Genomic DNA, 25933 nt, shown 5'->3' with positions numbered 1-25933 from the left:
TCATGTGGGCTTGCTCTTTCGATTATGCAATCTTCAGCAATGCGTGAAATGGTGTGGGCACTACTGGGTATTTTTTTTGTGATCAGCTAGAATCGATTTCCAAATTCATTGAATTCACCAGGACCTGCAAATTTTATGAAATTTGGCTGAGTCAATTTGCAACGGAGCAATTTGATAATCTTTATTACAGTAGTTTTTATGGTTTGTATATTTTAATTGACATTTATAAATTCCCTTATTATATTAATAACACAATAAATGTTATATTTCTTTTAAGCTTTATTTTGTATTTAACATCTTAAATGTACATTTAATGAAATATGTTTAAAATAATTCCTGAACTCTCCTGAAAGAACCAACTCTAGGGGTTACGGCTCCCCACTCGCTGTATCTCTTGTACTCTCCTGGTCTCAGGTAATACTGGCGTCCCCTGTAATTTGGCTGCTCATAGAAGATCCAATGTCCTTCAAGAACATTGCAGGAGTGGATGTCATGATAACTGAATTCTTCATGGACTTGAGGGCAGTCTTCAGTGAACTCCATCATTTGGCCTCTAAATTCCTCCCTTTCATAAATTCTCAATCTAGAGGATCCACGGTGCTGTGAAAAAGAAGTAAATTAGTAAAGAATTCAAATCAGGTCACCTTTGCAGCACTTGTGGGAACTGTGTGCCAAAAATCCCATTTCATTTTCTAATTAATACTGCTGTTTATATAGCACAGTAAAGAATGGGGCGCTGAAAAACTTCACCTGAATGAAGTGGAAATCGAGCGTGCACGCCTCCGCTCATTCATTTTCAATGGAAATAGCCGATAACTTCAAATCTTTAATGCCCAAGAAAATAATTGTTATATTTTACAAGGTTTTAATAGAAGATATATTTTAGAAAAACCTATTAAAATATTCATATCTTCCAGCTCATGTGTATTTTTCAACCCTTCAATCAGTTCCTCTTGCCACTTCTAGGAATAAATAAATGGACAGTTTGCAAAGCACTGAGCGCTTCTTGGCATTGTCACAACTGATGATCTGCCTGTTAAAATCTCTGCTGAAATCTTCAGTAAATATACAAATGCTACACTACAAATTTACATGTGGAATGCACTGCAGATTTGTTCACAATGCAATTTATATTGGTAGACAATTAAAATGGGAGCTGCCAGCAGTGAATCTTGATGATTTGCCCAAGTGCATTCAGTGTGGCAGAACATTCCTCAGACAACCATTAATAACCTCATCATTAGCAGCCAAGGCATGTAAGGGCGAGTATTTCTGCATGTAGTTCTTACAGCTCATACTGAAGAAATCAAAACATTTTAAAAATGTTGTTTTCATTCTTACCAAGGGTTTTGTGTCATTTTTTAGTGTTAAAAAATTGAAATTTTATTGGACACTGCCTTTGCTAAAAGATGCGCAACTTTTTGCCACGTTACACTATTCTTCCTACTACACTAATATGGGTGTAATCTTGGCATTGTTAGCTATATAGTTAAGGTCAGATTTATGAACTGCAACTATTTAAAAAAGTTCCACCAAAAGCCTCACACTCACTCTAGCAGAGGAGTGACAAAAAGTGGAACATCAGTTCTAGACAGCAGTGGTATATCTAAATATGCACCAAATTTATTGATTATTGTGTGATGCTTTGATACATTTTGCACAGATAATAGCACTGCTGCCATGAGCAAATCTGATTTAAAACAATGTCTTCTAAGGTTAAGTGCACACATAGCATTTTTGATGCTTTTTTGCGGGGGTTTTCCGTGCAGAAACGCATCAAATATGCTTGGTAATCTGTCTGCCAGCTAATGCAATGGCAATCCTGATGTGCTGTGCACATGATGCGGAAATTTCCGCTCAGGATTGACATTGCATTTTAAAACGCAGCATGTCCTTTCTATGCTGCGTTTCCCGCTCATTGAATTTAATTGAACCGCAGCAAATCCGCAGGTATAATACTTATACCTGAATCCGCAGGTATAATATTTATACCTGTAGATTTGCTGCGGTTCAATTAAAGTCAATGGGCCATGGAAACGTTGCATAGAGTGATACCCGGGAAGGCTGGGGAGGACTACTACTCTCATCATCGCTTATAACAGTGAAAGCGGCACTGCAGAGGGGAGTAGTAGTCTCCTCAACTGAGCCGGGACTACGCAAGGTGTAAAAAAAAAAAAGTTAATTTTTTTAAAAAAAAATCACTATGCTCAACTGTCCGGTGCCCCCCAGTATCCTCGCGGTGTCCCCCAGCATCCTGATCCCTCGGCAACCAGAGGTACACTGCCGAGAGTGCGCTCACTCCCATCAGTGTACATCGCTGTGCTGCTAGGACCTGAAGATCAGCTGAAAGGTCACGTGACCTCACTTTATGGCAACGGTGTTGCGTGGGAACATTCTCAAGAATGTTCCCATGTACCACTGATCCTGAGGTCCCCGGGGCTGATCAGCTGATCTTCAGCTGATGAAGCCTATGCATTCTATTGAATGCAGGTAAATCCACATGTGTTCACTGAACCATGTGAATTTACCACATTCTATACATTCTAGTGGTCACATTTCTGTTGCAGAGACTAGCGACTCCGCAAGAGAATTTGACATGCTGCGGTCCTGAAAGATGCGTCGCTTGTCAGTGTCCACGGGTGATCTGCAGCCTCAGATGCACGCATAGTGGACATGGGATTTCTAGAAATACTATCCACTATGCTGTAACATCTGGACGCTGCAAGTTTGATGCTGCATAAGCACACAACGTCAAACCAGCAGCGGCTCCTGAGCATGGCCATGTACCCAAACTCACCCGCAGCATGTCAATTTCTGTAGCGGACATGCTAGTCTCCACTGCAGATTTTGACCGATTGAATTGTCATTATATGTGGTGGATTCATATGTACCGAAAACAAAAGTGCGGCATTAGAACATCGCGTTTTGGATGCAGCAAAAATACTCTGCGTCCAAAGCACTGCTTCTTGCTGTTCATGGGGACAAAGGGGCTAACCAAACAGCTGTGAGTTGTTAATGATAGCCAGGGACCATATTTGCCTAATGGCATCTTCCTTGGCTAAAAATAGCAGCTCACAGCTGCCCCAGAAATTACATGAATGGGAATGCTAATGGAGATTGGGTGAATGGGATTAGCTGACACCTAGCTCTTTTGTTTGGTGATGGCAAGGTGTCAGAGACTTTCATCACCAAACCTAATTAAAGTAAAGCAAAGAGTTAAATAAACACACATACACAGAGCAAACATTTTATTTGAAATACAACAGACATATTCTTAAATTAACCAATATACTCACCCCTGTTCTGACGGTAATCCAAGAGTTAAAACAATGTCCTGAGTTCCTTTTCAAATAACTTTATTTAGCTCCAAAAAGCATTCATTTATGTACAAAAACGCATTTAAAAACGCTTCAAAAAAAGCTTCAAAATTGCAGCAAAACGAGCGGTTTTTCCCTGCAGAAATTTCTGATTCAAATCCTGAACGTGCGCACATACACTAATGAGGATTTTACCTATTGCATGGGGACATATTATATTGAAATATGGACTTGAAAGTAACATTACAAAAAGTACAAAACTAATTTCCACTTGTCATGTTTAATTTGTTGCAATTTTTTGTGCAAAATTCTTCAAAATTGTGCACTTGGTTTATGAATTTTGTTCAATGTCAAAAAGGTCTATATTTTTGTGTTTAAAATGTTTTTGTGACTTTTTAGTGCAAAAGCAGCATTTCTTGCAAAATGGAGCAAACAAAAAAATGTGCCAAAATATAGGCCAAACATACATAATACTCAAGGGGGCACCTGAGCACATTTACAACAAATTTTGCTACTTTTGGAAATGAGTCAGGTGAAAACATCTGGAAACCTTAAACTCTGTCAACAGTGGCAAACTAAAAAAAAAACTCAGGCAAACACATATAAAATAGACTTCACAAGAGCCACAAGTGGAAAGATGGTGCAAACAAAAAAAGGTACAAAACACTAAAAACTCACCAAAAAACAGGTGCAAATGCAATAATGAACTAGGTTCTTTTTTTTGTCTAGTGGTATTGATTGACGGTTTTGGTACAAAATTTTTCAAATAAGCAAACAAAATGCAAGGGCTTTGGGAAACATTAAAACTGGCTTGTTATTTTTGTCTTTGATGTGTTTTGGAACTTTTGATCTAAAAAAATTGCAAGTTTTGCAAAATTGAGCAAAAATATCTTGTCTATATAAATTTTTTTTAGAGGGAGTAGAGTACATTTCTGACAAGTTTTTCAACTTTTTAAAGTCTTAATTGATGAATAAACATCTGGAAATCCTAAATCCCACTCATAATGATGAACATAAAAAACAAACAGGTGAACACATATAATATAGGCCTTAAAAAAAGCTCATATTTAAAAAAAAATTATACACAAATGACAAACAGGCGAAAAACACAAAGAACTGGACAAGAAAAGATGCAACTGCAATACTAATTGAGCCCTCATTCTACAGTTGTTACCTTTAGCATCCAATTAGATCATTTTTAGAACCTAAAACCAATTTTTTCATGAGTTCATCTGACTTTAATAAGCTACAATAATGACTCTAATATGTTCTAATAAACATATAGTATTATTACCTGTGGAATAATGCGACATGATCTTATAGAATCATTTAGCCCCATCCACTGTTGAAAGTCAGGATATTCTCCCCTCCTCAGGAAGTACTGGTGTCCGGTAAAGTTGGGACGTTCATACAGCATCCAGTTTCCATTTTCCACACGGATGGAGTTGCAGCGACTGAAGTACGAGTTCAGGTCCGAACAGTCAGAGCTGCACTCATAAGAGCGACCCTGGAAGTTCCTGTCCTCGTAAAAGATGATCTGGAGTAAGAAAAAAAATGTAAAAGTATTAATGAAAACAGGAGATAAATTGCAGAACCAAAAAAAAAAGGAAAATAGAAATACGAGAGCAATAACACACAAAACTCGGCAATGTAATTAAAAAATATTAATTGATCTTAATTTGGATTTAATTGATTTTGTATAAAATCCTAATTTTTTTCTATATATACTTTTGTAACAAATGTTTTCCTAATGTTGATCCTAAACCAACACTAGATTTCAATATAATCAGTGTATATTTGTATATTATATTTATACTGAATGATGCTCAGTTTATCTTAATTGGTAGAATCCTACAAAATGAAGATAGTATCTGTTCTGGTTTCTTAGTAAAGGGTCAAGTACGGCTTTCTGAAAAGCATTGCTTCTTAAATAAAGACTGCATGTGTAAATACTGTGTATAAAAAAAGTAGTAATATAAAATCAATATGTTTATGAGACAAATAGCCAATAAGTTTACCTTGCCCATTTTGCCTGGAGAATCTCTGTTGAGGTCTCAGTGATGTGGAATGACACACAGCTGCCCTTATATACTATGTCCATTGCTGGATCTGCAATACTAACACAATAGACACCTCGCCTAGTACAAACAATGTATAGTATTTCTCTTTTCACTCTATATTAAAGCCGAGAATGTTCAGACTTTGCATACCTCTCTTGTCAGCTTTTCATTATCATGGGTCATGCTTATTTGCTACTGTCAGTAAATAAAGAATCAGCACAGTAAGTGCACATACTATTGCAACTTTCCATAACAGCACAGCATAGATAGGAAAGGTCATTTCAAATTAGTTATTTGTTTCACTAACCTCTTAAATTAAATATATTAATTTGTTAAATGTAAAGATGAGAATTATTTACTTGTTGAAAAGTTGCTTTTCAATGAAGTTTTCAATAAAAAATTGTGCATTAAATGTCTTTTGCGGATAACATGGCTATGATTCTTTAATATGTGTTATATAATAAAAAATAATTTACTTACATAAATTAATTAATCCTAAAATGTATTTTTTTCCATGAAATACTCTTATTAGATATGCACAAAGTATGTGATAAATGTATGATCATTGTTGATTGATAACATCACATAATTTACCATCAGAACACAGAATATATATCCCATTAAATATACCCTGCTTATACTGCATGCTGGGATGAGTTGTGGGAAGAATTCCAACATAGCTGATAAGCTAAAAGACTTTGCTAGAGGGGATCCTCCAGAAACCTCCTGGTTATGGAAGGGAATAATACCCTCAACAGCCAAAAGAACTGATCAACATAAGGGCCACATGTCTGACAATGAGGACGGAAGGGGACAAGAAAAAATGATTTTAAAACAAGTTGCTGATCAACTTTTAAAAGCTATATCCACTTACAAAGCCTCTTTAACAGGGAAAATTGGGGATGTTAATTCGGATGTGGGTCTGCTCTGTCAAGATATGCAGGCCATGAGAAACTGTGCTTCTGAGGCTGAGTCAAGGGTGTCGGACCTGGAAGATAAAATACCACCTATGGTTGCAAAACTGACTAAAGTTGCTGAGTCTATAAACGCTTGGCGCCAAAAAGCTGACGACCTGAAAAACCGGATGCAGAGAAATAACATACGGATCATAGGTCTACCAGAGCATGCGGAGGGACAGCAGCCTGAAATCTTCTTGGAAAACTGGCTACTTTGGGAGATGAATGCTCCCCAGTATTTGCAGTAGAAAGGACTCATAATCCGAGCAAAACCACCTCCTCCTAGCACCCCTCGTAGGCCTTTTCTTGCTAAGCTGTTGAATTGCAAGTACAAATATACTACTTTATGGTTGGCAATACAAAAAGGTCCCAGTAAAGGGGTTGTGCCACCATAAAGAATACTTTTAACCAAGCAGAAAAGGTAGAAATAAATGGTTTGTAATTTACATTTATTAGAAATTATGCTCTGTTCAATAAATACCAATCTTTTATCTTCTGAATTATGCTCTTTGACACAACCCCTTTAAGTACAACAACTCCACAATTTCTATTTTTCCAGATTCTTCATTGGAATTGCAGAAGCACAGAGCTCAATTTATGGACGTAAAGAAGAAACTTAAAGACAGAGGCATCATTTACTCTATGATGCTCATCTCCAAATTATCTTTGAAAATTCTACTATATGATTTGCCACCCCGGATGAGGCACTGGAATGGCTTCAGCTACACCCTAAACCAAGAAAGGGAGGACTAACTTTCTTTGCACCACTCTTCTTATACTGAACATTGGGATTTGAATGACTAAAGATACTCTTGCATAAGCGGGAACTCTGATTTTACACCACCAGAGACTCAATCATACCTTACGGTGACAGTGATCAGTGACGGTATCCCCCAAGATTAACCGATACAAGGAGTGCTTAGTTTCATTCCTTTTTTTAAGTTATGTTGACTGTTTTTGTTTATAAGTTTATTGCTGCCAGGATATTTAATTATTTTTATTATCTATCTTTCCATGCAATCTTATTACTATGGACTCACTGAAATGGTGTATCTACCTAGAAAACCTTGTCATTTTACGGAGTGGGTGGGGCTGGATTCCTCTGATGGGCGGTTGATGACCGTGGATATGAGCTGTAATTGTTTAATATCACTTTGCTTTTCCTTTTCTTTCTACAGGTAAATGACATCATAATTGAAATCAGATCAAAGGTTATCAATCACACATTTTGGCTTTGGTGGAAACATACCTACTAGGGATTCAGCCAGATGGTTAAATAAACCTTGGGTATAGAGATTGTTACATTCCTTCCACACAAGTTACTCGAGAGGGTTCTCACTTCTAATTTATAAGGCCATTGTGACGTTGAGTCACTATTCACGGCCGAGCCGTGAGACTGGATAGTCAAGGAGGCCAAAGTCAAAAGCCAGGAGGGTGCGACATAACAGAGGAAAGAGACAAAGGTGTAGTCAGATAATGTTCTGTAAGTCAGAATATCAGGAGGATAGCGGATCATAGCAGAAGTGGTTAAACAGACGAATGGTCAGAACAAGGTCCAAGGTCAAGAAACAGAAAATCAATACACAGAACACTAGGCACAGAGAAACAAACCTCACACAAGCTGAATGCACATCTGGCAGAGGTCTTGGAGAAACAGGCCAGTTAAGTAGACTGGCGGTAATCTGGAACAATGAACACCTGGAAATAGTCAACGCCTCCCAATCCCAGATTGGACAGCTAAGCTGTCACTCAACACATTGAGAGCTTCAGCACGCCCCTGTACCAGATTGAATGGCCCTTATGCTCATGATTTATGTTCAGTACAAACCAAAAGTTTGGACACACCATCTCATTTAAAGATTTTTCTGTATTTTTATGACTATTAAAATTGTACATTCACACTGAAGGCATCAAAACTATGAATTAACACATGTGCAATTCTATACTTAACAAAAAGTGTGAAACAACTGAAAATATGTCTTATATAAAGATGAGCGGTGTTCGACTCGAACTGTTCGCCAATCTCAAATTCGAGCTGTTTTGGGCGGTGTTCGAGCCGTTCGGCGAACACGAACGATTTGAGAAAAATTCGGCTGTTCGAGGTTATGTTCGATAACTGTTCGTGCACCAAAATCATAACTGGATTTTTCCTCAGTAATGATGAAAATTAATGTTAATACGCAGTTTGAGTGTACAGCGGGGGGGGGGGGGAGGTGCAGGGGATGGATCTCTGCATAAATAATGAAGATCTCCATTTTTTTTTCTCTTTCCCGCATTTACAGTGGGGAGGTGCAATCTGTCAGCCTATCAGCAGCGCACACACGGAGCGAACTGCTTTTTTTCACACAAGCAAGGGCATGTGTCATTGGCAGTGTATGTCACATGTCCTTGCCCTATAAGACCCAGCCATTTTCCACGTAGCCACCATTTTCTCACTGCTGCAGCTGCGTGTTAGACCGCACCGCTGTTGCTGTGTGCGCTATACTTTGAGTGTTAATTTCAAGCCAATTTTCGCACAAATCTACAGAAAGCTTGGGAGTAGGGAATAGTTGTGATTGCAGTCCTCTTGAGGACTAGGTTTCATAATTTCCTACGACTTTTATCAGGCAGGTCTGTGCTCTTAAATAGATAGGTTGGGAGTAGGGACTAATTGTAATTGCAGTCCTTTTGAGGGCTAGGTTACATCAGTTCCTATCACTTTTTGCCAGGCAGGTCTGTGCCAGTGCTGTGCAAGTTTTTCTCACAGCATTTGGCTAAATCTAGCTAAGCAAATCCTTTTTGGCCTCTTGCAGTGTGTGTTAGTCAGTGGAGTAGCCTATCTGTGTTGCAAGCTACACCACCTGTGTATAGAATACAATTTTTTTTACTGCACCTAGCCAAGTAAAACCTTTTGGGCATAGCATCATTCTATTAGTCCATCCATACTAACCTCCACCAGGTTTCAAATTCAAAATAATTTTTATCTGCATCTAGCTCTGAAAAAATATTTGGGCTTGTAGCAGTGTGTGGGACTTGTTCTGTTAGTCCATCTATACTAACCTCCACCAGGTTGCAAAATCAAAATAATTTTTTTCTGTATCTAGCTCTGAAAAAATATTTTGGCTTGTAGCAGTGTGTGGGACTTGTTCTATTCGTCCATCTATACTAACCTCCACCAGGTTGCAAATTCAAAATATTTTTTATCTGCATCTAGCTCTGAAAAAATATTTGGGCTTGTAGCAGTGTGTGGGACTTGTTCTATTAGTCCATCTATACTAACCTCCACCAGGTTGCAAATTCAAAATAATTTTTATCTGCATCTAGCTCTGAAAAAATATTTGGGCTTGTAGCAGTATGTGGGACTTGTTCTATTAGTCCATCTATATTAACCTCCACCAGGTTGCAAATTCAAAATAATTTTTATATACAGTACAGACCAAAAGTTTGGACACACCTTCTCATTTAAAGATTTTTCTGTATTTTCATGACTATGAAAATTGTACATTCACACTGAAGGCATCAAAACTATGAATTAACACATGCGGAATTATATACTTAACAAAAAAGTGTGAAGCAACTGAAAATATGTCTTATATTCTAGGTTCTTCAAAGTAGCCACCTTTAGCTTTAATGACTGCTTTGCACACTCTTGGCATTCTCTTGATGAGCATCAAGAGGTAGTCACCGGATATGGTCTTCCAACAATCTTGAAGGAGTTCCCAGAGATGCTTAGCACTTGTTGGCCCTTTTGCCTTCACTCTGCAGTAGAGATGAGCGTTGTTCGACTCGAACTGTTTGCCAATCTCAAATTCGAGCTGTTTTGGGCGGTGTTCGAGCCGTTCGGCGAACACGAACGATTTGAGAAAAATTCAGCTGTTCGAGGTTATGTTCGATAACTGTTCGTGCACCAAAATCATAACTGGATTTTTCCTCAGTAATGATGAAAATTAATGTTAATACGCAGTTTGAGTGTACAGCGGGGCGGGGGGAGGGGCAGGGGATGGATCTCTGCAGGAATAATGAAGATCTCCATTTTTTTTTCTCTTTCCCGCATTTACAGTGGGGAGGTGCAATCTGTCAGCCTATCAGCAGCGCACACATGGAGAGAAGTGCTTTTTTTCACACAAGCAAGGGCATGTGTCATTGGCAGTGTATGTCACATGTCCTTGCGCTATAAGACCAAGCCATTTTCCCCGTCGCCACCATTTTCTCACTGCTGCAGCTGCGTGTTAGACGGCACCGCTGTTGCTGTGTGCGCTATACCTTGTTAATTTCAAGCCAATTTTCGCACAAATCTACAGATAGCTTGGGAGTAGGGAACAGTTGTGATTGCAGTCCTTTTAAGGACTAGGTTAAAGCATTTCCTACGACTTTTATCAGGCAGGTCTGTGCTCTTAAATAGATAGGTTGTGGGAGTAAAGACTAATTGTAATTGCAGTCCTTTTCAGGACTAGGTTACATCAGTTCCTATCAGTTTTTGCCAGGCAGTTCTGTGCCAGTGCTGTGCAAGTTTTTTTCACAGCATTTGGCTGAATCTAGCAAAGCTAATCCTTTTTGGCCTATTGCAGAGTGTGTTAGTCAGTGGAGTAGCCTATCTGTGTGGCAAGATATACCACCTGTGTATAGAATACCAATTTTTTTACTGCACCTAGTGAAGCAAAATCTTTTGGGCATAGCATCATTCTATTAGTCCATCTATACTGACCTCCATCAGGTTGCAAACTGAATATAATTTATTTCTGCATCTACCTCTGAAAAAATATTTGGGCTTCTAGCTGTGTGTGGGACTTGTTCTATTAGTCCATCTATACTGACCTCCATCAGGTTGCAAACTGAATATAATTTTTTCTGCATCTAGCTCTGAAAAAATATTTGGCCTTCTAGCAGTGTGTGGGACTTGTTCTATTAGTCCACCTATACTGTCCTCCATCAGGTTGCAAATTCAAAATAATTTTTTGTCTGCATCTAGCTCTGAAAAAATATTTGGCCTTCTAGCAGTGTGTGGGACTTTCTCTATTAGTCCATCTATACTGACCTCCATCAGGTTGCAAATTGAATATAATTTTTTTCTGCATCTAGCTCTGAAAAAATATTTGGGCTTCTAGCAGTGTGTGGGACATGTTCTATTAGTCCATCTATACTGACCTCCATCAGGTTGCAAACTGAATATAATTTTTTTCTGCATCTAGCTCTGAAAAAATATTTGGCCTTCTAGCAGTGTGTGGGATTTGTTCTATTAGTCCATCTATACTGACCTCCATCACGTTGCAAATTCAAAATAATTTTTTGTCTGCATCTAGCTCTGAAAAAATATTTGGCCTTCTAGCAGTGTGTGGGACTTTCTCTATTAGTCCATCTATACTGACCTCCATCAGGTTGCAAATTAAAAATAATTTTTATCTGCATTAGTGTTGAGCCACCCCCGTAGTGTTCGGGTTCGGTTCGGTTCGTCGAACACCGGGATGTTCGAGGAACTGTTCGTCGAACTGTTCGTCGAACACCTTAGAACACCGTCGAACACCGTTAAAACCAATGGCAGGCAAACAAAAACACATAGGAACACATAGAAAACACCTTCAAAGGTGTCCAAAAGCTGACAAACTGCTCAGAAGACGCTTTCTTTAAAAAAGCCGGCCGGCAATTCAGCAGCGGCATACACCGCTTCCCGACAATTTAGACATGAAGGAATAGAGCATCACACATAGATTAGATAGATAGAAACATGTCAGTCACATATATATGAAGTACAGTGACAGTGTTGCTTACTGTACTTGTCATTTAGTGTAAAGGATTTATTAAAAAATATAATAGTGTTTTCGTGCACCGTCTCTTTAAAAAAGCCGGCCGGCAATTCAGCAGCGGTACCCGACAATTTATAACAGACAGAATAGAGCTTCACACATAGATTAGATAGATAGAAACATGTCAGTCACATATATATGAAGTACAGTGACAGTGTTGCTTACTGTACTTGTCATTTACTGCAAAGGATTTATTAAAAAAAATAATAGTGTTTTCATGCACCGTCTCTTTAAAAAAGCCGGCCGGCAATTCAGCATCTGTACCCGACAATTTAGAATAGAAGGAATAGAGCTTCACACATAGATTAGATAGATAGAAACATGTCAGTCACATATATATGAAGTACAGTGACAGTGTTGCTTACTGTAATTGTCATTTAGTGTAAAGGATTTATCAAAAAAAATAATAGTGTTTTCATGCACCGTCTCTTTAAGAAAGCCGGCCGGCAATTCAGCATCTGTACCCGACAATTTATAACAGACAGAATAGAGCTTCACACATAGATTAGATAGATAGAAACATGTCAGTCACATATATAATAAGTACAGTGATAGTGTTGGTTACTGTACTTGTCATTTAGTATTAAAATAAAGGATTTATTATTAAAAAAAATTGGCGTGGGATTCCCCGTAATTTTAGTCTCTAGCGGAGGTTAAGCAGACGGCTGGGGCAGATGTTTGAAGCCTGGGAAGGGGGTAATACCCACGGAGCTTCCCAGGCTACTAATATCAGCCCCCAGCTGAATACCTAGCCTTTACTAGCTATTAAAATGGAGGACCCCCCCAAAAAAAATGACGTGGGGTCCCCCCTAATTTAATAGCTAGCAAAGGCTAGGCAGACAGCTGGGGGCTGATATTAATAGCCCAGGAAGGGAGCCATGAATATTGGCCCCCTCCCAGGCTAGAAACACCAGCCGTCAGCCGCCCCAGAAATGGCGCATCCACAGGATGCGCCAATTCTGGCACTTAGCCTCGCTCTTCCACGCTGCCCTGGTGCGGTGGCAGTGGGGTAATAGGGTTGGGGTTGATGTCAGCTTATAATGCCAGCTGACATCAAGCCCAGGTTAGTAATGGAGAGGCGTCTATAAGACACCCCCATTACTAACCCCATAGTCAAAGTTAAAAAAAAAACACAAACACCCAGAATAAAGTCCTTTAATTGAAATAAAGACACAATTCTTTATTGTTCTAAATTAAACCATACTTACCATCACGCCCATTCCAGCTGAAGCCAACGATCTCCTGCAATAAAAGAAAAATAATAAAGCAACCTCATCCTTACCTTTCCATGGTTCCCAGGACAGCTCCAGCTCTGCTACATCGAGATGACAGGCTGGACCGCAGCAGAACGCTGCCATCCAGCCTGTCATCCCGCGGACACTGAGAAGCGCAGGCATGCTTGCGCTCCTCAGTGTCTGACTGTGACGGCATCCAGATGAGCCGACAATGAACTCGGCTCACCTCATGTACGTCACTGACAGCGTGGGAAAATTCTCCTGCACTCAGCGCTTCAGCGTGAGAATTTTCCCACGCTGTCAGTGACGTGCATGAGGTGCGCCGAGTTCATTGGACATGACCTCGGCTCATCTGGATGCCGTCACAGCCAGACACTGAGTAGCGCAAGCAAGCCTGCGCTTCTCAGTGTCTGCGGGATGACAGGCTGGATGGCAGCGTTCTGCTGCGGTCCAGCCTGTCATCTCGATGTAGCAGAGCTGAAGCTGTCGTGGGAGCCATGGAAAGGTAAGGATGATGTTGCTTTATTATTTTTCTTTTATTGCAGGAGATCGTTGGCTTCAGCTGGAATGGGCGTGATGGTAAGTATGGTTTAATTTAGAACAATAAAGAATTGTGTGTTTATTTCAATTAAAGGACTTTTTTCTGGGTGTTGTGTTTTTTTTAAATACTTTACTAGAAATTCATGGTGGTCATGTCTAATATTGGCGTGACCCCATGAATTTCGGGCTTAGGGCCAGCTGATAATGCCAAGCTGGCCTTAACCCCTTTATTACCCAGTGAGCCATCGCACCAGGGCCCTGGATGAGTTGGGTACAGCGCCAGAAGATGGCGCTTCTATGAACGCGCCATTTTCCGGGGCGGCTGCGGACTGCAATTTGCAGCGGGTGGGGCCCAGAAAGCTTGGGCCTCCCTGCGCTGCAGATTCCAGCCCCCAGCTGCCTAGTTGTATCTGGCTGGACACAAAAATAGGGCGAAGCCCCACGCATTTTTTTTTTAGATTCATGAAATTCATGGAATAATTAAGAAAAAAAGGGCTTCCCTATATTGTTGTGTCCGGCTAGGTACAAATAGGCAACTGGTGGTTGGGAGCAGCCCGTTCCTGCCTGCTGTACCTGACTGGACACAAATGTAGGGCGAAGCCCCACATCAATTTTTTTTTCATTATTTCATGAATTTCCTGAAATAATTTAAAAAAAATTGACGTGGAGCTTCGCCCTATATTTGTGTCCAGTCAGGTACAGCAGGCAGGAACGGGCTGCCCCCAACCACCAGCTGCCTATTTGTACCTGGCCAGACACAACAATATAGGGAAGCCCTTTTTTAAAAAAATTATTTCATGAAATAATTAAAAAAAATTGACGTGGGGCTTCGCACTATATTTGTGTCCAGCCAGGTACAGCAGGCAGGGACGGGCTGCCCCCAACCACCAGCTGCCTATTTGTACCTGGTTGGACACAACAATATAGGGAAGCCCTTTTTTTCTTAATTATTCCATGAATTTCATGAAATAATTTAAAAAAAAAATGCGTGTGGCTTCGCCCTATTTTTGTGCCCAGCCAGGTACAACTAGGCAGCTGGGAGCTGGAATCCGCAGCGCAGGGAGGCCCAAGCTTTCTGGGCCCCACCCGCTGCAAATTGCAGTCCGCAGCCGCCCCAGAAAATGGCGCGTTCATAGAAGCGCCATCTTCTGGCGCTGTACCCAACTCATCCAGGGCCCTGGTGCGGTGGCTCACTGGGTAATAAAGGGGTTAAGGCCAGCTTGGCATTATCAGCTGGCCCTAAGCCCGAAATTGATGGGGTCATGCCAATATTAGACATGACCACCATGAATTTCTAGTAAAGTATTTAAAAAAACACAAACACCCAGAATAAAGTCCTTTAATTGAAATAAACACACAATTCTTTATTGTTCTAAATTAAACCATACTTACCATCACGCCCATTCCAGCTGAAGCCAATGTCTTCTGCAATAAAAGTAAAATAATAAACCAACATCATCCTTACCTTTCCATGGTTCCCAGGACAGCTTCAGCTCTGCTACATCGAGATGACAGGCTGGACCGCAGCAGAAAGCTGCCATCCAGCCTGTCATCCCGCGGACACTGAGAAGCGCAGGCTTGCTTGCGCTCTGCAGTGTCTGGCTGTGACGGCATAAAGATGAGACAAGTTCATGTCCAATGAACTCGGCTCACCTCATGCACGTCACTGACAGCGTGGGAGAATTCTCCTGCACTCAGCGCTACAGCGTGAGAATTCTCCCACGCTGTCAGTGACGTGCATGAGGTGAGCTCATTCATGTCCAATGAACTCAGCTGACCTCATGTACGTCACTGACAGCGTGGGAGAATTCTCACGCTGAAGTGCTGAGTGCAGGAGAATTCTCCCACGCTGTCAGTGACGTGCATGAGGTGCGCCGAGTTCATTGGACATGACCTCGGCTCATCTGGATGCCGTCACAGCCAGACACTGCAGAGCGCAAGAATGCCTGCGCTTCTCAGTGTCTGCGGGATGACAGGCTGGATGGTAGCGTTCTGCTGCGGTCCAGCCTGTCATCTCGATGTAGCAGAGCTGAAGCTGTCGTGGGAACCATGGAAAGGTAAGGATGATGTTGCTTTATTATTTTTCTTTTATTGCAGGGGATCGTTGGCTTCAGCTGGAATGGGCGTGACGGTAAGTATGGTTTAATTTAGAACAATAAAGGAATGTGTCTTTATTTCAATTAAAGGACTTTATTCTGGGTGTTTGTGTTTTCTTTTAACTTTGACTATGGGGTTAGTAATGGGGGTGTCTTATAGACGCCTCTCCATTACTAACCTGGGCTTGATGTCAGCTGGCATTATAAGCTGACATCAACCCCACCCCTATTACCCCACTGCCACCGCTACAGGGCAGTGGGAAGAGCGAGGCTAAGTGCCAGAATTGGCGCATTCTAAGGATGCGCCATTTCTGGGGCGGCTGACGGCTGGTGTTTCTAGCCTGGGAGGGGGCCAATATTCATGGCACCCTTCCTGGGCTATTAATATCAGCCCCCAGCTGTCTGCCTAGCCTTTGCTAGCTATTAAAATAGGGGGGACCCCACGTCATTTTTTTGGGGGGTCCCCCATTTTAATAGCTAGTAAAGGCTAGGTATTCCGCTGGGGGCTGATATTAGTAGCCTGGGAAGCTCCGTGGGTATTACCCCCTTCCCAGGCTTCAAACATCTGCCCCAGCAGTCTGCTTAACCTCCGCTAGAGACTAAAATTAAGGGGAACCCCACGCCAATTTTTTTTTAAATAAATCCTTTATTTTAACACTAAATGACAAGTACAGTAATCAACACTGTCACTGTACTTCATATATATGTGACTGACATGTTTCTATCTATCTAATCTATGTGTGATTCTCTATTCCTTCTATTCTAAATTGTCGGGTACAGATGCTGAATTGCCGGCCGGCTTTTTTAAAGAGACGGTGCATGAAAACACTATTATTTTTTTTAATAAATCCTTTACACTAAATGACAAGTACAGTAAGCAACACTGTCACTGTACTTCATATATATGTGACTGACCTGTTTCTATCTATCTAATCTATGTGTGATTCTCTATTCCTTCTATTCTAAATTGTCGGGTACAGATGCTGAATTGCCGGCCAGCTTTTTTAAAGAGACGGTGCATGAAAACACTATTATTTTTTTTTAATAAATCCTTTACACTAAATGACAAGTACAGTAAGCAACACTGTCACTGTACTTCATATATATGTGACTGACATGTTTCTATCTATCTAATCTATGTGTGATTCTCTATTTCTTCTATTCTAAATTGTTGGGTACAGATGCTGAATTGCCGGCCGGCTTTTTTAAAGAGACGGTGCATGAAAACACTATTATTTTTTTTAATAAATCCTTTACACTAAATGACAAGTACAGTAATCAAAACTGTCACTGTACTTCATATATATGTGACTGACATGTTTCTATCTATCTAATCTATGTGTAAAGCTCTATTCTGTCTGTTATAAATTGTCGGGTACCGCTGCTGAATTGCCGGCCGGCTTTTTTAAAGAGACGGTGCATGAAAACACTATTATTTTTTTTGATAAATCCTTTACACTAAATGACAAGTACAGTAAGCAACACTGTCACTGTACTTCATATATATGTGACTGACATGTTTCTATCTATCTAATCTATGTGTGAAGCTCTATTCTTTCTGTTCTAAATTGTCGGGTACCGGTGTATGCCGCTGATGAATTGCCGGCTTTTCATGTTTCACTGTGAGCACTGTTCCCATCGATTTGGGCAATCACTGTAATGCCACAACCACCATGGCTGTGGCATTACAGTGAGTGGCAGACAATCCCTGCATGATTGGTGCTCTAAATAGCGCCAGACATGCAGGACACGCTTTTGGTGCACGAACAGTTATCGAACATAACCTCGAACAGCCGAATTTTTTGCAAATCGTTCGGGTTCGTCGAACAACTCGAACACCGCCCAAAACAGCTCGAATTTGAGATTGGCGAACAGTTCTAGTCGAACACCGCTCATCTCTAATCTGCATCTAGCTCTGAAAAAATAATTGGCCTTCTAGCAGTGTGTGGGACTTTCTCTATTAGTCCATCTATACTGACCTCCATCAGGTTGCAAATTAAAAATAATTTTTATCTGCATCTAGCTCTGAAAAAATATTTGGCCTTCTAGCAGTGTGTGGGACATTCTCTATTAGTCCATCTATACTGACCTCCATCAGGTTGCAAATTAAAAATAATTTTTATCTGCATCTAGCTCTGAAAAAATATTTGGCCTTCTAGCAGTGTGTGGGACTTTCTCTATTAGTCCATCTATACTGACCTCCATCAGGTTGCAAACTGAATATATTTTTTTTCTGCATCTACCTCTGAAAAAATATTTGGGCTTCTAGCTGTGTGTGGGACTTGTTCTATTAGTCCATCTATACTGACCTCCATCAGGTTGCAAACTGAATATAATTTTTTCTGCATCTAACTCAGCCAATAGTTTTGGCCTAATACCACAGTTTGGCCACTCAGCTCTGCTCGGTTCCCATCCATTGTTTTTTTGTGCAAACAACTCCAGAGTTGTGAATTAGTTAACCACTAGTGTTGAGCATTCCGATACTGAAATATCGGGTATCGGCCGATATTCGCGGTATCGGAATTCCGATACTTAATTCCGATACTATTGCAATATCGTATACCGGAATCGGAAGTTCCCATAATGCAATGAGACATTTTCATTTTATTCAGCCAATGAGGATCCTAAGAAGTGTGGGCACATCCTGTTAGGCATGTAGGCATCTTAACTAATGGCATGGCTGTGATTGGCTGCTGAAATGATGTCATGATGCACTATAAAAGCCACCGCCGCCATTTTGAGCTCACTCTGCTGTGAATTCAGTTAGGGATAGGACGCTGTTGTTCTGAGGGACAGTTTTAGCTACCTATTTGCTCTATACTGCTTTACCCAAGCTACTTTCTAAATCACTGTGCCTTGCAGTGCTAGTGCACAGTTCCCTGTGCTGTTCACCGCTATCTGCAAGGTCTGTGTGTGTGAGTGCAGCTCACCCTGTAGTGTGTGCTTCAGCCAAGTCTGGTTGTAGTGCACTCAGTGTGTGTCACTGCCTCATACATTGTCCTTTTTTGCCAATTCATAATTTTTCCTGATATCTCCTATTAGTGTGGTGGTTCCATCTGTATTCAGCTAAATTGGTTCCAAACACACTATATAGGAGTAGATAGAGAAATTTTTTTCCGTCTTGCAGCACTAGTGCACAGTGCTCTGCATCTGTACTGTTCACCGCTGTCTGCAAGGTCTGGTGTGTGAGTGCAGCTCACCCTGTAGTGTGTGCTTCAACCCCGTCTGGTTGTAGTGCACTCAGTGTGTGTCACTGCCTCATACATTGTCCTTTATTGCCAATTCATAATTTTTCCTGATATCTCCTATTAGTGTGGTGGTTCCATCTGTATTCAGCTAAATTGGTTCCAAACACACTATATAGGAGTAGATAGAGAAATTTTTTTCCGTCTTGCAGCACTAGTGCACAGTGCTCTGCATCTGTACTGTTCACCGCTGTCTGCAAGGTCTGGTGTGTGAGTGCAGCTCACCCTGTAGTGTGTGCTTCAACCCCGTCTGGTTGTAGTGCACTCAGTGTGTGTCACTGCCTCATACATTGTCCTTTATTGCCAATTCATAATTTTTCCTGATATCTCCTATTAGTGTGGTGGTTCCATCTGTATTCAGCTAAATTGGTTCCAAACACACTATATAGGAGTAGATAAGAGAATTTTTTTTCCGTCTTGCAGCACTAGTGCACAGTGCTCTGCATCTGTACTGTTCACCGCTGTCTGCAAGGTCTGGTGTGTGAGTGCAGCTCACCCTGTAGTGTGTGCTTCAACCCCGTCTGGTTGTAGTGCACTCAGTGTGTGTCACTGCCTCATACATTGTCCTTTATTGCCAATTCATAATTTTTCCTGATATCTCCTATTAGTGTGGTGGTTCCATCCATATTCAGCTAAATTGATTCCAAACACACTATATAGGAGTAGATAGAGGAGCCTTTCTGCAGCATTGGGCCCTGCAGCCCCAGCCAGATTAGTATTAGCCTATTTTTTGCAGCATCATCTATTGCATTGTAGGTTACCTTCCTACATTGTAATAGCTACAAAAAGTTTGTGATACTATCGTTATTACATCTTTAGGCACATCCAGTGTCTTTTTGTGACAAAAAAAACCTAAATAAAGTTCACCAAACACTCCACTTTACAGTTGTGTAGGCCACATTAGCTCATATTAAAGTCTAGTCCACACTTTATAAAATTAGTGTTTCTTATACCTGTTAGCAGCTGTTCAGGAATAAGCACACTAAGCCCTTAGTACTTTTCTGCCTATCTTTATCAGTCTACCAAGATGAAGAAGGCAGGGAGTAAGGCATGTGGTCGTGGTCGTGGGCGTGGGCGTGGAGTTTCTGCAGGGAGAGGACGTGAGGATTCTGTGCCTGCAGGGAGAGGACGTGGGGATTCTGTGCCTGCTGCGGGCACCAGTGACTCAGCATCCCCCAGTTTTACCAGGGAACAGTCCTTTATGCGCAGCTTTGTAGGAGCTAGCCGTACCCCACTGCTGCGCGAGGACCAAATTGAAGCCGTTGTCGGATGGATGGCAGCTAACGCATCGACTTCAATTAGTTCCAGATCCTCTCAGGTCCTGAGCACTGAAGAGCACCCATCTGTCTCTTCACCACCTGCCAAATTGCCCAGGCAGTCAGAGAGCCCTGGACAGGAGCCATCTCTACTTCTGTTCTCTGAATCTCTTGGCTTGGAAAGAGGGGGCCAGCCAAGCAGAATTCGAGAATTTGAAGAAGAGGTAGTATGCAGTGATGCGCAACCGTTTTGTCTCTCTGAATCTGAAGAGGCGGGTGGGCCAGTGCCTATGGTCAGCAGCACACCTCAGTACGCATCTGATGATGAGACTCAGGTGCCACTTTCTGGTGCGTACTGTGCTGTCGAGACTACCCAGGAGAAGCAGTTGTTTGAAGAGGGTGGTGTAGATGATGAGGTCCTTGACCCATCATGGCGTGAGGGACAGGAAGGTGGTGGGAGCAGCTCTGAGGAAGAGATTCCCCGAACGGCCCAAAAAGGAGGGAGAGGGAGGGGGCAGACTTGGTTGCCTGTAGCCTCCACTTCGGCACCCATTAGGAGCATGGCTCTTCCAAAATCCAAAGCGGGCGCTCCCAAGACTTGCAGTGCCTGGTCCTTTTTTGACACAGTTGCAGATGACATTTGCTTTGTCAAATGCAAGCTGTGTAATCAGAAGGTGAAAAGAGGGAAAAGTGTCAGCAACCTCAATACCACAAATATGTGGAAACATGTGCGGGCCAAGCACGTGGTGGAGTTACACAAACACACTGAAGACCTAGGCCAACCTACAGCGCCACCTACCACCTCTTCAGCTCGTGTTGTAGCCTCTTCCTCCAGCTCACACACAGCTGGTTCGGCTTCCTCACAGGATCGCCATGGAAGAATCTCTGGCACTGTTGTACAGAGACACAGTGTAATTCCACCCACAGCACCACTTTCCCAGTCATCCTCACACTCCCAGGCCAGTCTACAGCCATCGTTAGCACAGGCATGGGAGAAAAGGCGCCCATACTCGGCAAACCACCCCCGAGCACAGGCTCTGAATGCTGGCATTGCTAAACTACTGGCCCTTGAAATGCTATCATTCAGGCTGGTGGAGACTGACACATTCCGTAACTTTATGGCATTGGCAGTCCCACAATACAACGTGCCCAGCCGCTTTTATTTCAGCAGGCAAGCCGTCCCTGCCCTGCAACATCATGTGGAGGGAAAAATTAAACATGCGCTACAAAACGCCGTCAGTAGCAAGGTCCACCTGACCACTGATGCGTGGACCAGTAAGCATGGACAGGGACGATACCTTTCCCTCACTGCCCATTGGGTAAATGTTGTGGAGCCGGGTACAGATCTTGAGAGTGGCGCTGTACGTGTTCTGCCAACTCCAAGGATTGCAGGAATCCAGTCTGTACACATTGACTCCTCCTCATACTCCAGTTCCTCTGAATCAGCGCTGCAGGAGCCGTCACGGTCTACCTCCACATCGACCCGTGAACGGTTACCTGTTATGATGACCGATATGAGCACAGCCGTGGCCAAACGTCAACAGGCCGTATTAAAATTAATTTCTTTGGGGAATCGAAGCCACACAGCGCAGGAGCTCTGGAATGCCATCAAGCAGCAGAGTGACGTGTGGTTTGTGCCAGCGAATCTCCAGCCAGGCATGGTAGTGTGTGACAATGGCCGAAATCTGGTGGCAGCTCTGGGCCTAGGCAACCTCACTCACATCCCATGTCTGGCACATGTGCTCAACTTGGTCGTGCAGAGTTTTTTGAGGGACTATCCGGATCTTGATGCACTGCTTCACAAGGTCCGCATAGAGTGCGCTCACTTGCGGCGTTCCAGCAATGCAAGATCACGCATTGCAGCTCTGCAGCGCCGATTATGTCTTCCGGAACATCGCATCATATGTGACCTACCCACCAGGTGGAATTCAACGTTACATATGTTGGAGAGGTTGTGTGAGCAGCAGGCAGCAGTAATGGAGTACCAGCTGCAGCAGGCGCAAACAAGTCGCAGTGCGCGCCGTTCACACTTCACCACCACTGAGTGGGCCTCTATGAAGGACATTTGCCACGTTTTGCGTGCCTTCGATTATTCCACGCGGATGGCGAGTGCAGATGATGCACTAGTCAGCATGACTATCCCCCTTATCTGCCTGCTTGAAAAAACACTGCAAGCACTAAGGGACGAGGTTTTGGAAGAGGTGGAGGATGAGGAGTCACAAATGCCATCTGCTTCTCTACAGTCTGCGCAACGTGGTTCCTCACAAAGGCCTAGGCAGGGGACACTTTGTGAGGAGGATGAGGAGGAGTCAATGGATGAGGAAGACATCTGTCCAGAGGAGGGAGGTACACAATGCTCTAGTAGTCAGTATCTAGAGCGAGGGTGGGGTGATGCAGAGCAGGCAGAGATCACGCCTCAAGCAGGGGACAGCGTTTCTTGGCCAGTTGGCAGTCTGCAGCACATGGTTGATTTCATGCTGCAGTGCCTCAGAAACGACCGCCGCATCGCCCACATTCTCAACACGGCTGATTATTGGGTGTCCACCCTCCTAGATCCTCGCTACCGGGACAACTTACAAAGCCTCATAACACCATTGAACCGGGAGCGTAAAATGCGGGAGTACCAAGACGCACTGGTGCATTCCATCATGTTCTCCATTCCAACCGAGAGCAGTGCTGCTAGTGCTTTACAAAGCAGCTCAGTGCGTCGAGGCAGTGGAGGAAGCTCTGCACAAAGAGGGAGCAGAAGCAGCGCCTCAGCACAAGGCAAGACCAGTATGGCCGAAATGTGGCAAAGTTTTGTGTCCCCGCCGCCACAAATGTCTACACCATCACAGACAGCTCCAGTCAGCAGGAGGCAACGTTTCCGTCAGATGGTGACAGACTACATGTCTTGCCCTCTTAGTGTACTCCCAGACGGCTCTTCTCCCTTCAAGTTTTGGGTCTGTAAGCTGGATACATGGCCAGAGCTTAGTCAGTATGCACTGGAGGTGCTAGCTTGCCCTGCTGCTAGTGTATTATCGGAACGCGTCTTTAGTGCCGCAGGTGGTGTACTAACAGACCGTCGCATGCGACTATCCTCCGATAACGTTGACCGGCTTACTTTTCTCAAAATGAACAAGGCCTGGATCTCTCATGAATTTGCCAGTCCTCTTCCAGAATAAATAATTGGTTGGCAACAGTATCCAGGTCTCCTGTTCTGTTCATGTTTCTACCACCTGAACTGTAATCCCTGAGCTCCAACACCGCCAGTTGGCGCTCGGAAGTGCCGTCTGCACAGTCAACACTTGCTGCCGTGTTATTGGGGTTCAGTAACGTCAGCTGTTCTCCTGCTGTGCGGACGGCAATTTCTCCTGATTTGTCCACATCCACTGTACTACACATTTTAAAGTTGCTCCAATTACTCCTCTGGCTCCTCTGTTTTCATTCTTATCCCTGGGCTCCAGCACCGCCAGTTGGCGCTCGGAAGTGCTGTCTGCACAGTCAACACTTGCTACCATGTTATTGGGGTTCAGTAACGTCAGCTGTTCCCCTGCTGTGCGGACGGCAATTTCTCCTGCTCTGTCCACATTCTCACTACTACAGATTTTAAAGTTGCTCCAATTACACCTCTGGCTCCTCTGTTTTCAGTATTATCCCTGAGCTCCAACACCGCCAGTTGGCGCACGGAAGTGCCGTCTGCACAGTCAACACTTGCTGCCGTGTTATTGGGGTTCAGTAACGTCAGCTGTTCTCCTGCTGTGCGGACGGCAATTTCTCCTGCTTTGTCCAAATCCACTGTACTACACATTTTAAAGTTGCTCGAATTACACCTCTGGCTCCTCTGTTTTCATTTTTATCCCTGGGCTCCAGCACCGCCAGTTGGCGCTCGGAAGTGCCGTCTGCACAGTCAACACTTGCTGCCGTGTTATTGGGGTTCAGTAACGTCAGCTGTTCTCCTGCTGTGCGGACGGCAATTTCTCCTGCTTTGTCCACATCCACTGTACTACACATTTTAAAGTTGCTCGAATTACACCTCTGGCTCCTCTGTTTTCATTCTTATCCCTGGGCTCCAGCACCGCCAGTTGGCGCTCGGAAGTGCCGTCTGCACAGTCAACACTTGCTACCATGTTATTGGGGTTCAGTAACGTCAGCTGTTCCCCTGCTGTGTTCACGGCAATTTCTCCTGCTCTGTCCATATTCACTGTGCTACTTATTTAAAACTTGCTCCAATTACACCTCTGGCTCCTCCGTTTTTAGTATTTACCCTGGGCTCCAACACCGCCAGTTGGCGCTCGGAAGTGCTGTCTGCACAGTCAACACTTGCTGCGGTGTTATTGGGGTTCGGTAACGTCAGCTGTTCCCCTGCTGTGTTCACGGCAATTTCTCCTGCTCTGTCCATATTCACTGTGCTACTTATTTAAAACTTGCTCCAATTACACCTCTGGCTCCTCCGTTTTTAGTATTTACCCTGGGCTCCAACACCGCCAGTTGGCGCTCGGAAGTGCTGTCTGCACAGTCAACACTTGCTGCCGTGTTATTGGGGTTCAGTAACGTCAGCTGTTCTCCTGCTGTGCGGACGGCAATTTCTCCTGCTTTGTCCACATCCACTGTACTACACATTTTAAAGTTGCTCGAATTACACCTCTGGCTCCTCTGTTTTCATTCTTATCCCTGGGCTCCAGCACCGCCAGTTGGCGCTCGGAAGTGCCGTCTGCACAGTCAACACTTGCTGCGGTGTTATTGGGGTTCGGTAACGTCAGCTGTTCCCCTGCTGTGTTCACGGCAATTTCTCCTGCTCTGTCCATATTCACTGTGCTACTTATTTAAAACTTGCTCCAATTACACCTCTGGCTCCTCCGTTTTTAGTATTTACCCTGGGCTCCAACACCGCCAGTTGGCGCTCGGAAGTGCTGTCTGCACAGTCAACACTTGCTGCCGTGTTATTGGGGTTCAGTAACGTCAGCTGTTCTCCTGCTGTGCGGACGGCAATTTCTCCTGCTTTGTCCACATCCACTGTACTACACATTTTAAAGTTGCTCGAATTACACCTCTGGCTCCTCTGTTTTCATTCTTATCCCTGGGCTCCAGCACCGCCAGTTGGCGCTCGGAAGTGCCGTCTGCACAGTCAACACTTGCTGCGGTGTTATTGGGGTTCGGTAACGTCAGCTGTTCCCCTGCTGTGTTCACGGCAATTTCTCCTGCTCTGTCCATATTCACTGTGCTACTTATTTAAAACTTGCTCCAATTACACCTCTGGCTCCTCCGTTTTTAGTATTTACCCTGGGCTCCAATACCGCTAGTTGCTGCTCAGAAGTGCCGTCTGCACAGTCAACGCTTGCTCCAGTGTTATTGGGATTCAGTAACGTCAGCTGATCCCCAGCTGTGTGTCCGGCAAATTCTCCTGCTTTGTCCACATCCACTGTAGTACGGATTTAAAACCTCCTCCAAATACACCTCTGGCTCTTC

The 25933-nt window shown here is 43.2% G+C and overlaps 1 protein-coding gene across 1 annotated transcript in view; it reads right to left on the bottom strand.

Moving 5' to 3' along the window:
- Window positions 1-324: 324 nt before the first annotated feature.
- LOC141160805 (gamma-crystallin 1) overlaps window positions 325-25933 on the bottom strand; it is an 84066-nt gene continuing 58457 nt past the window's right edge. The window contains exons 2-4 of the mRNA XM_073645594.1: window positions 5336-5434; window positions 4612-4854; window positions 325-600 (exon numbers count right to left, since the gene is read on the bottom strand). Coding sequence (XP_073501695.1) covers window positions 325-600; window positions 4612-4854; window positions 5336-5344 — 528 coding nt within the window. The 5' untranslated portion in view covers window positions 5345-5434. The remainder of the gene's footprint in view (window positions 601-4611; window positions 4855-5335; window positions 5435-25933) is intronic.

Source organism: Phyllobates terribilis, unplaced genomic scaffold (assembly GCF_046119375.1).
Source record: "Phyllobates terribilis strain yellow unplaced genomic scaffold, ASM4611937v1 Scaffold_9__5_contigs__length_417890890, whole genome shotgun sequence".
Taxonomy (NCBI): Eukaryota; Metazoa; Chordata; class Amphibia; order Anura; family Dendrobatidae; genus Phyllobates; species Phyllobates terribilis.
The sequence above is the reverse complement of the archived record's forward strand: the minus strand, read 5'-3'. Positions and strand labels throughout refer to the sequence as shown.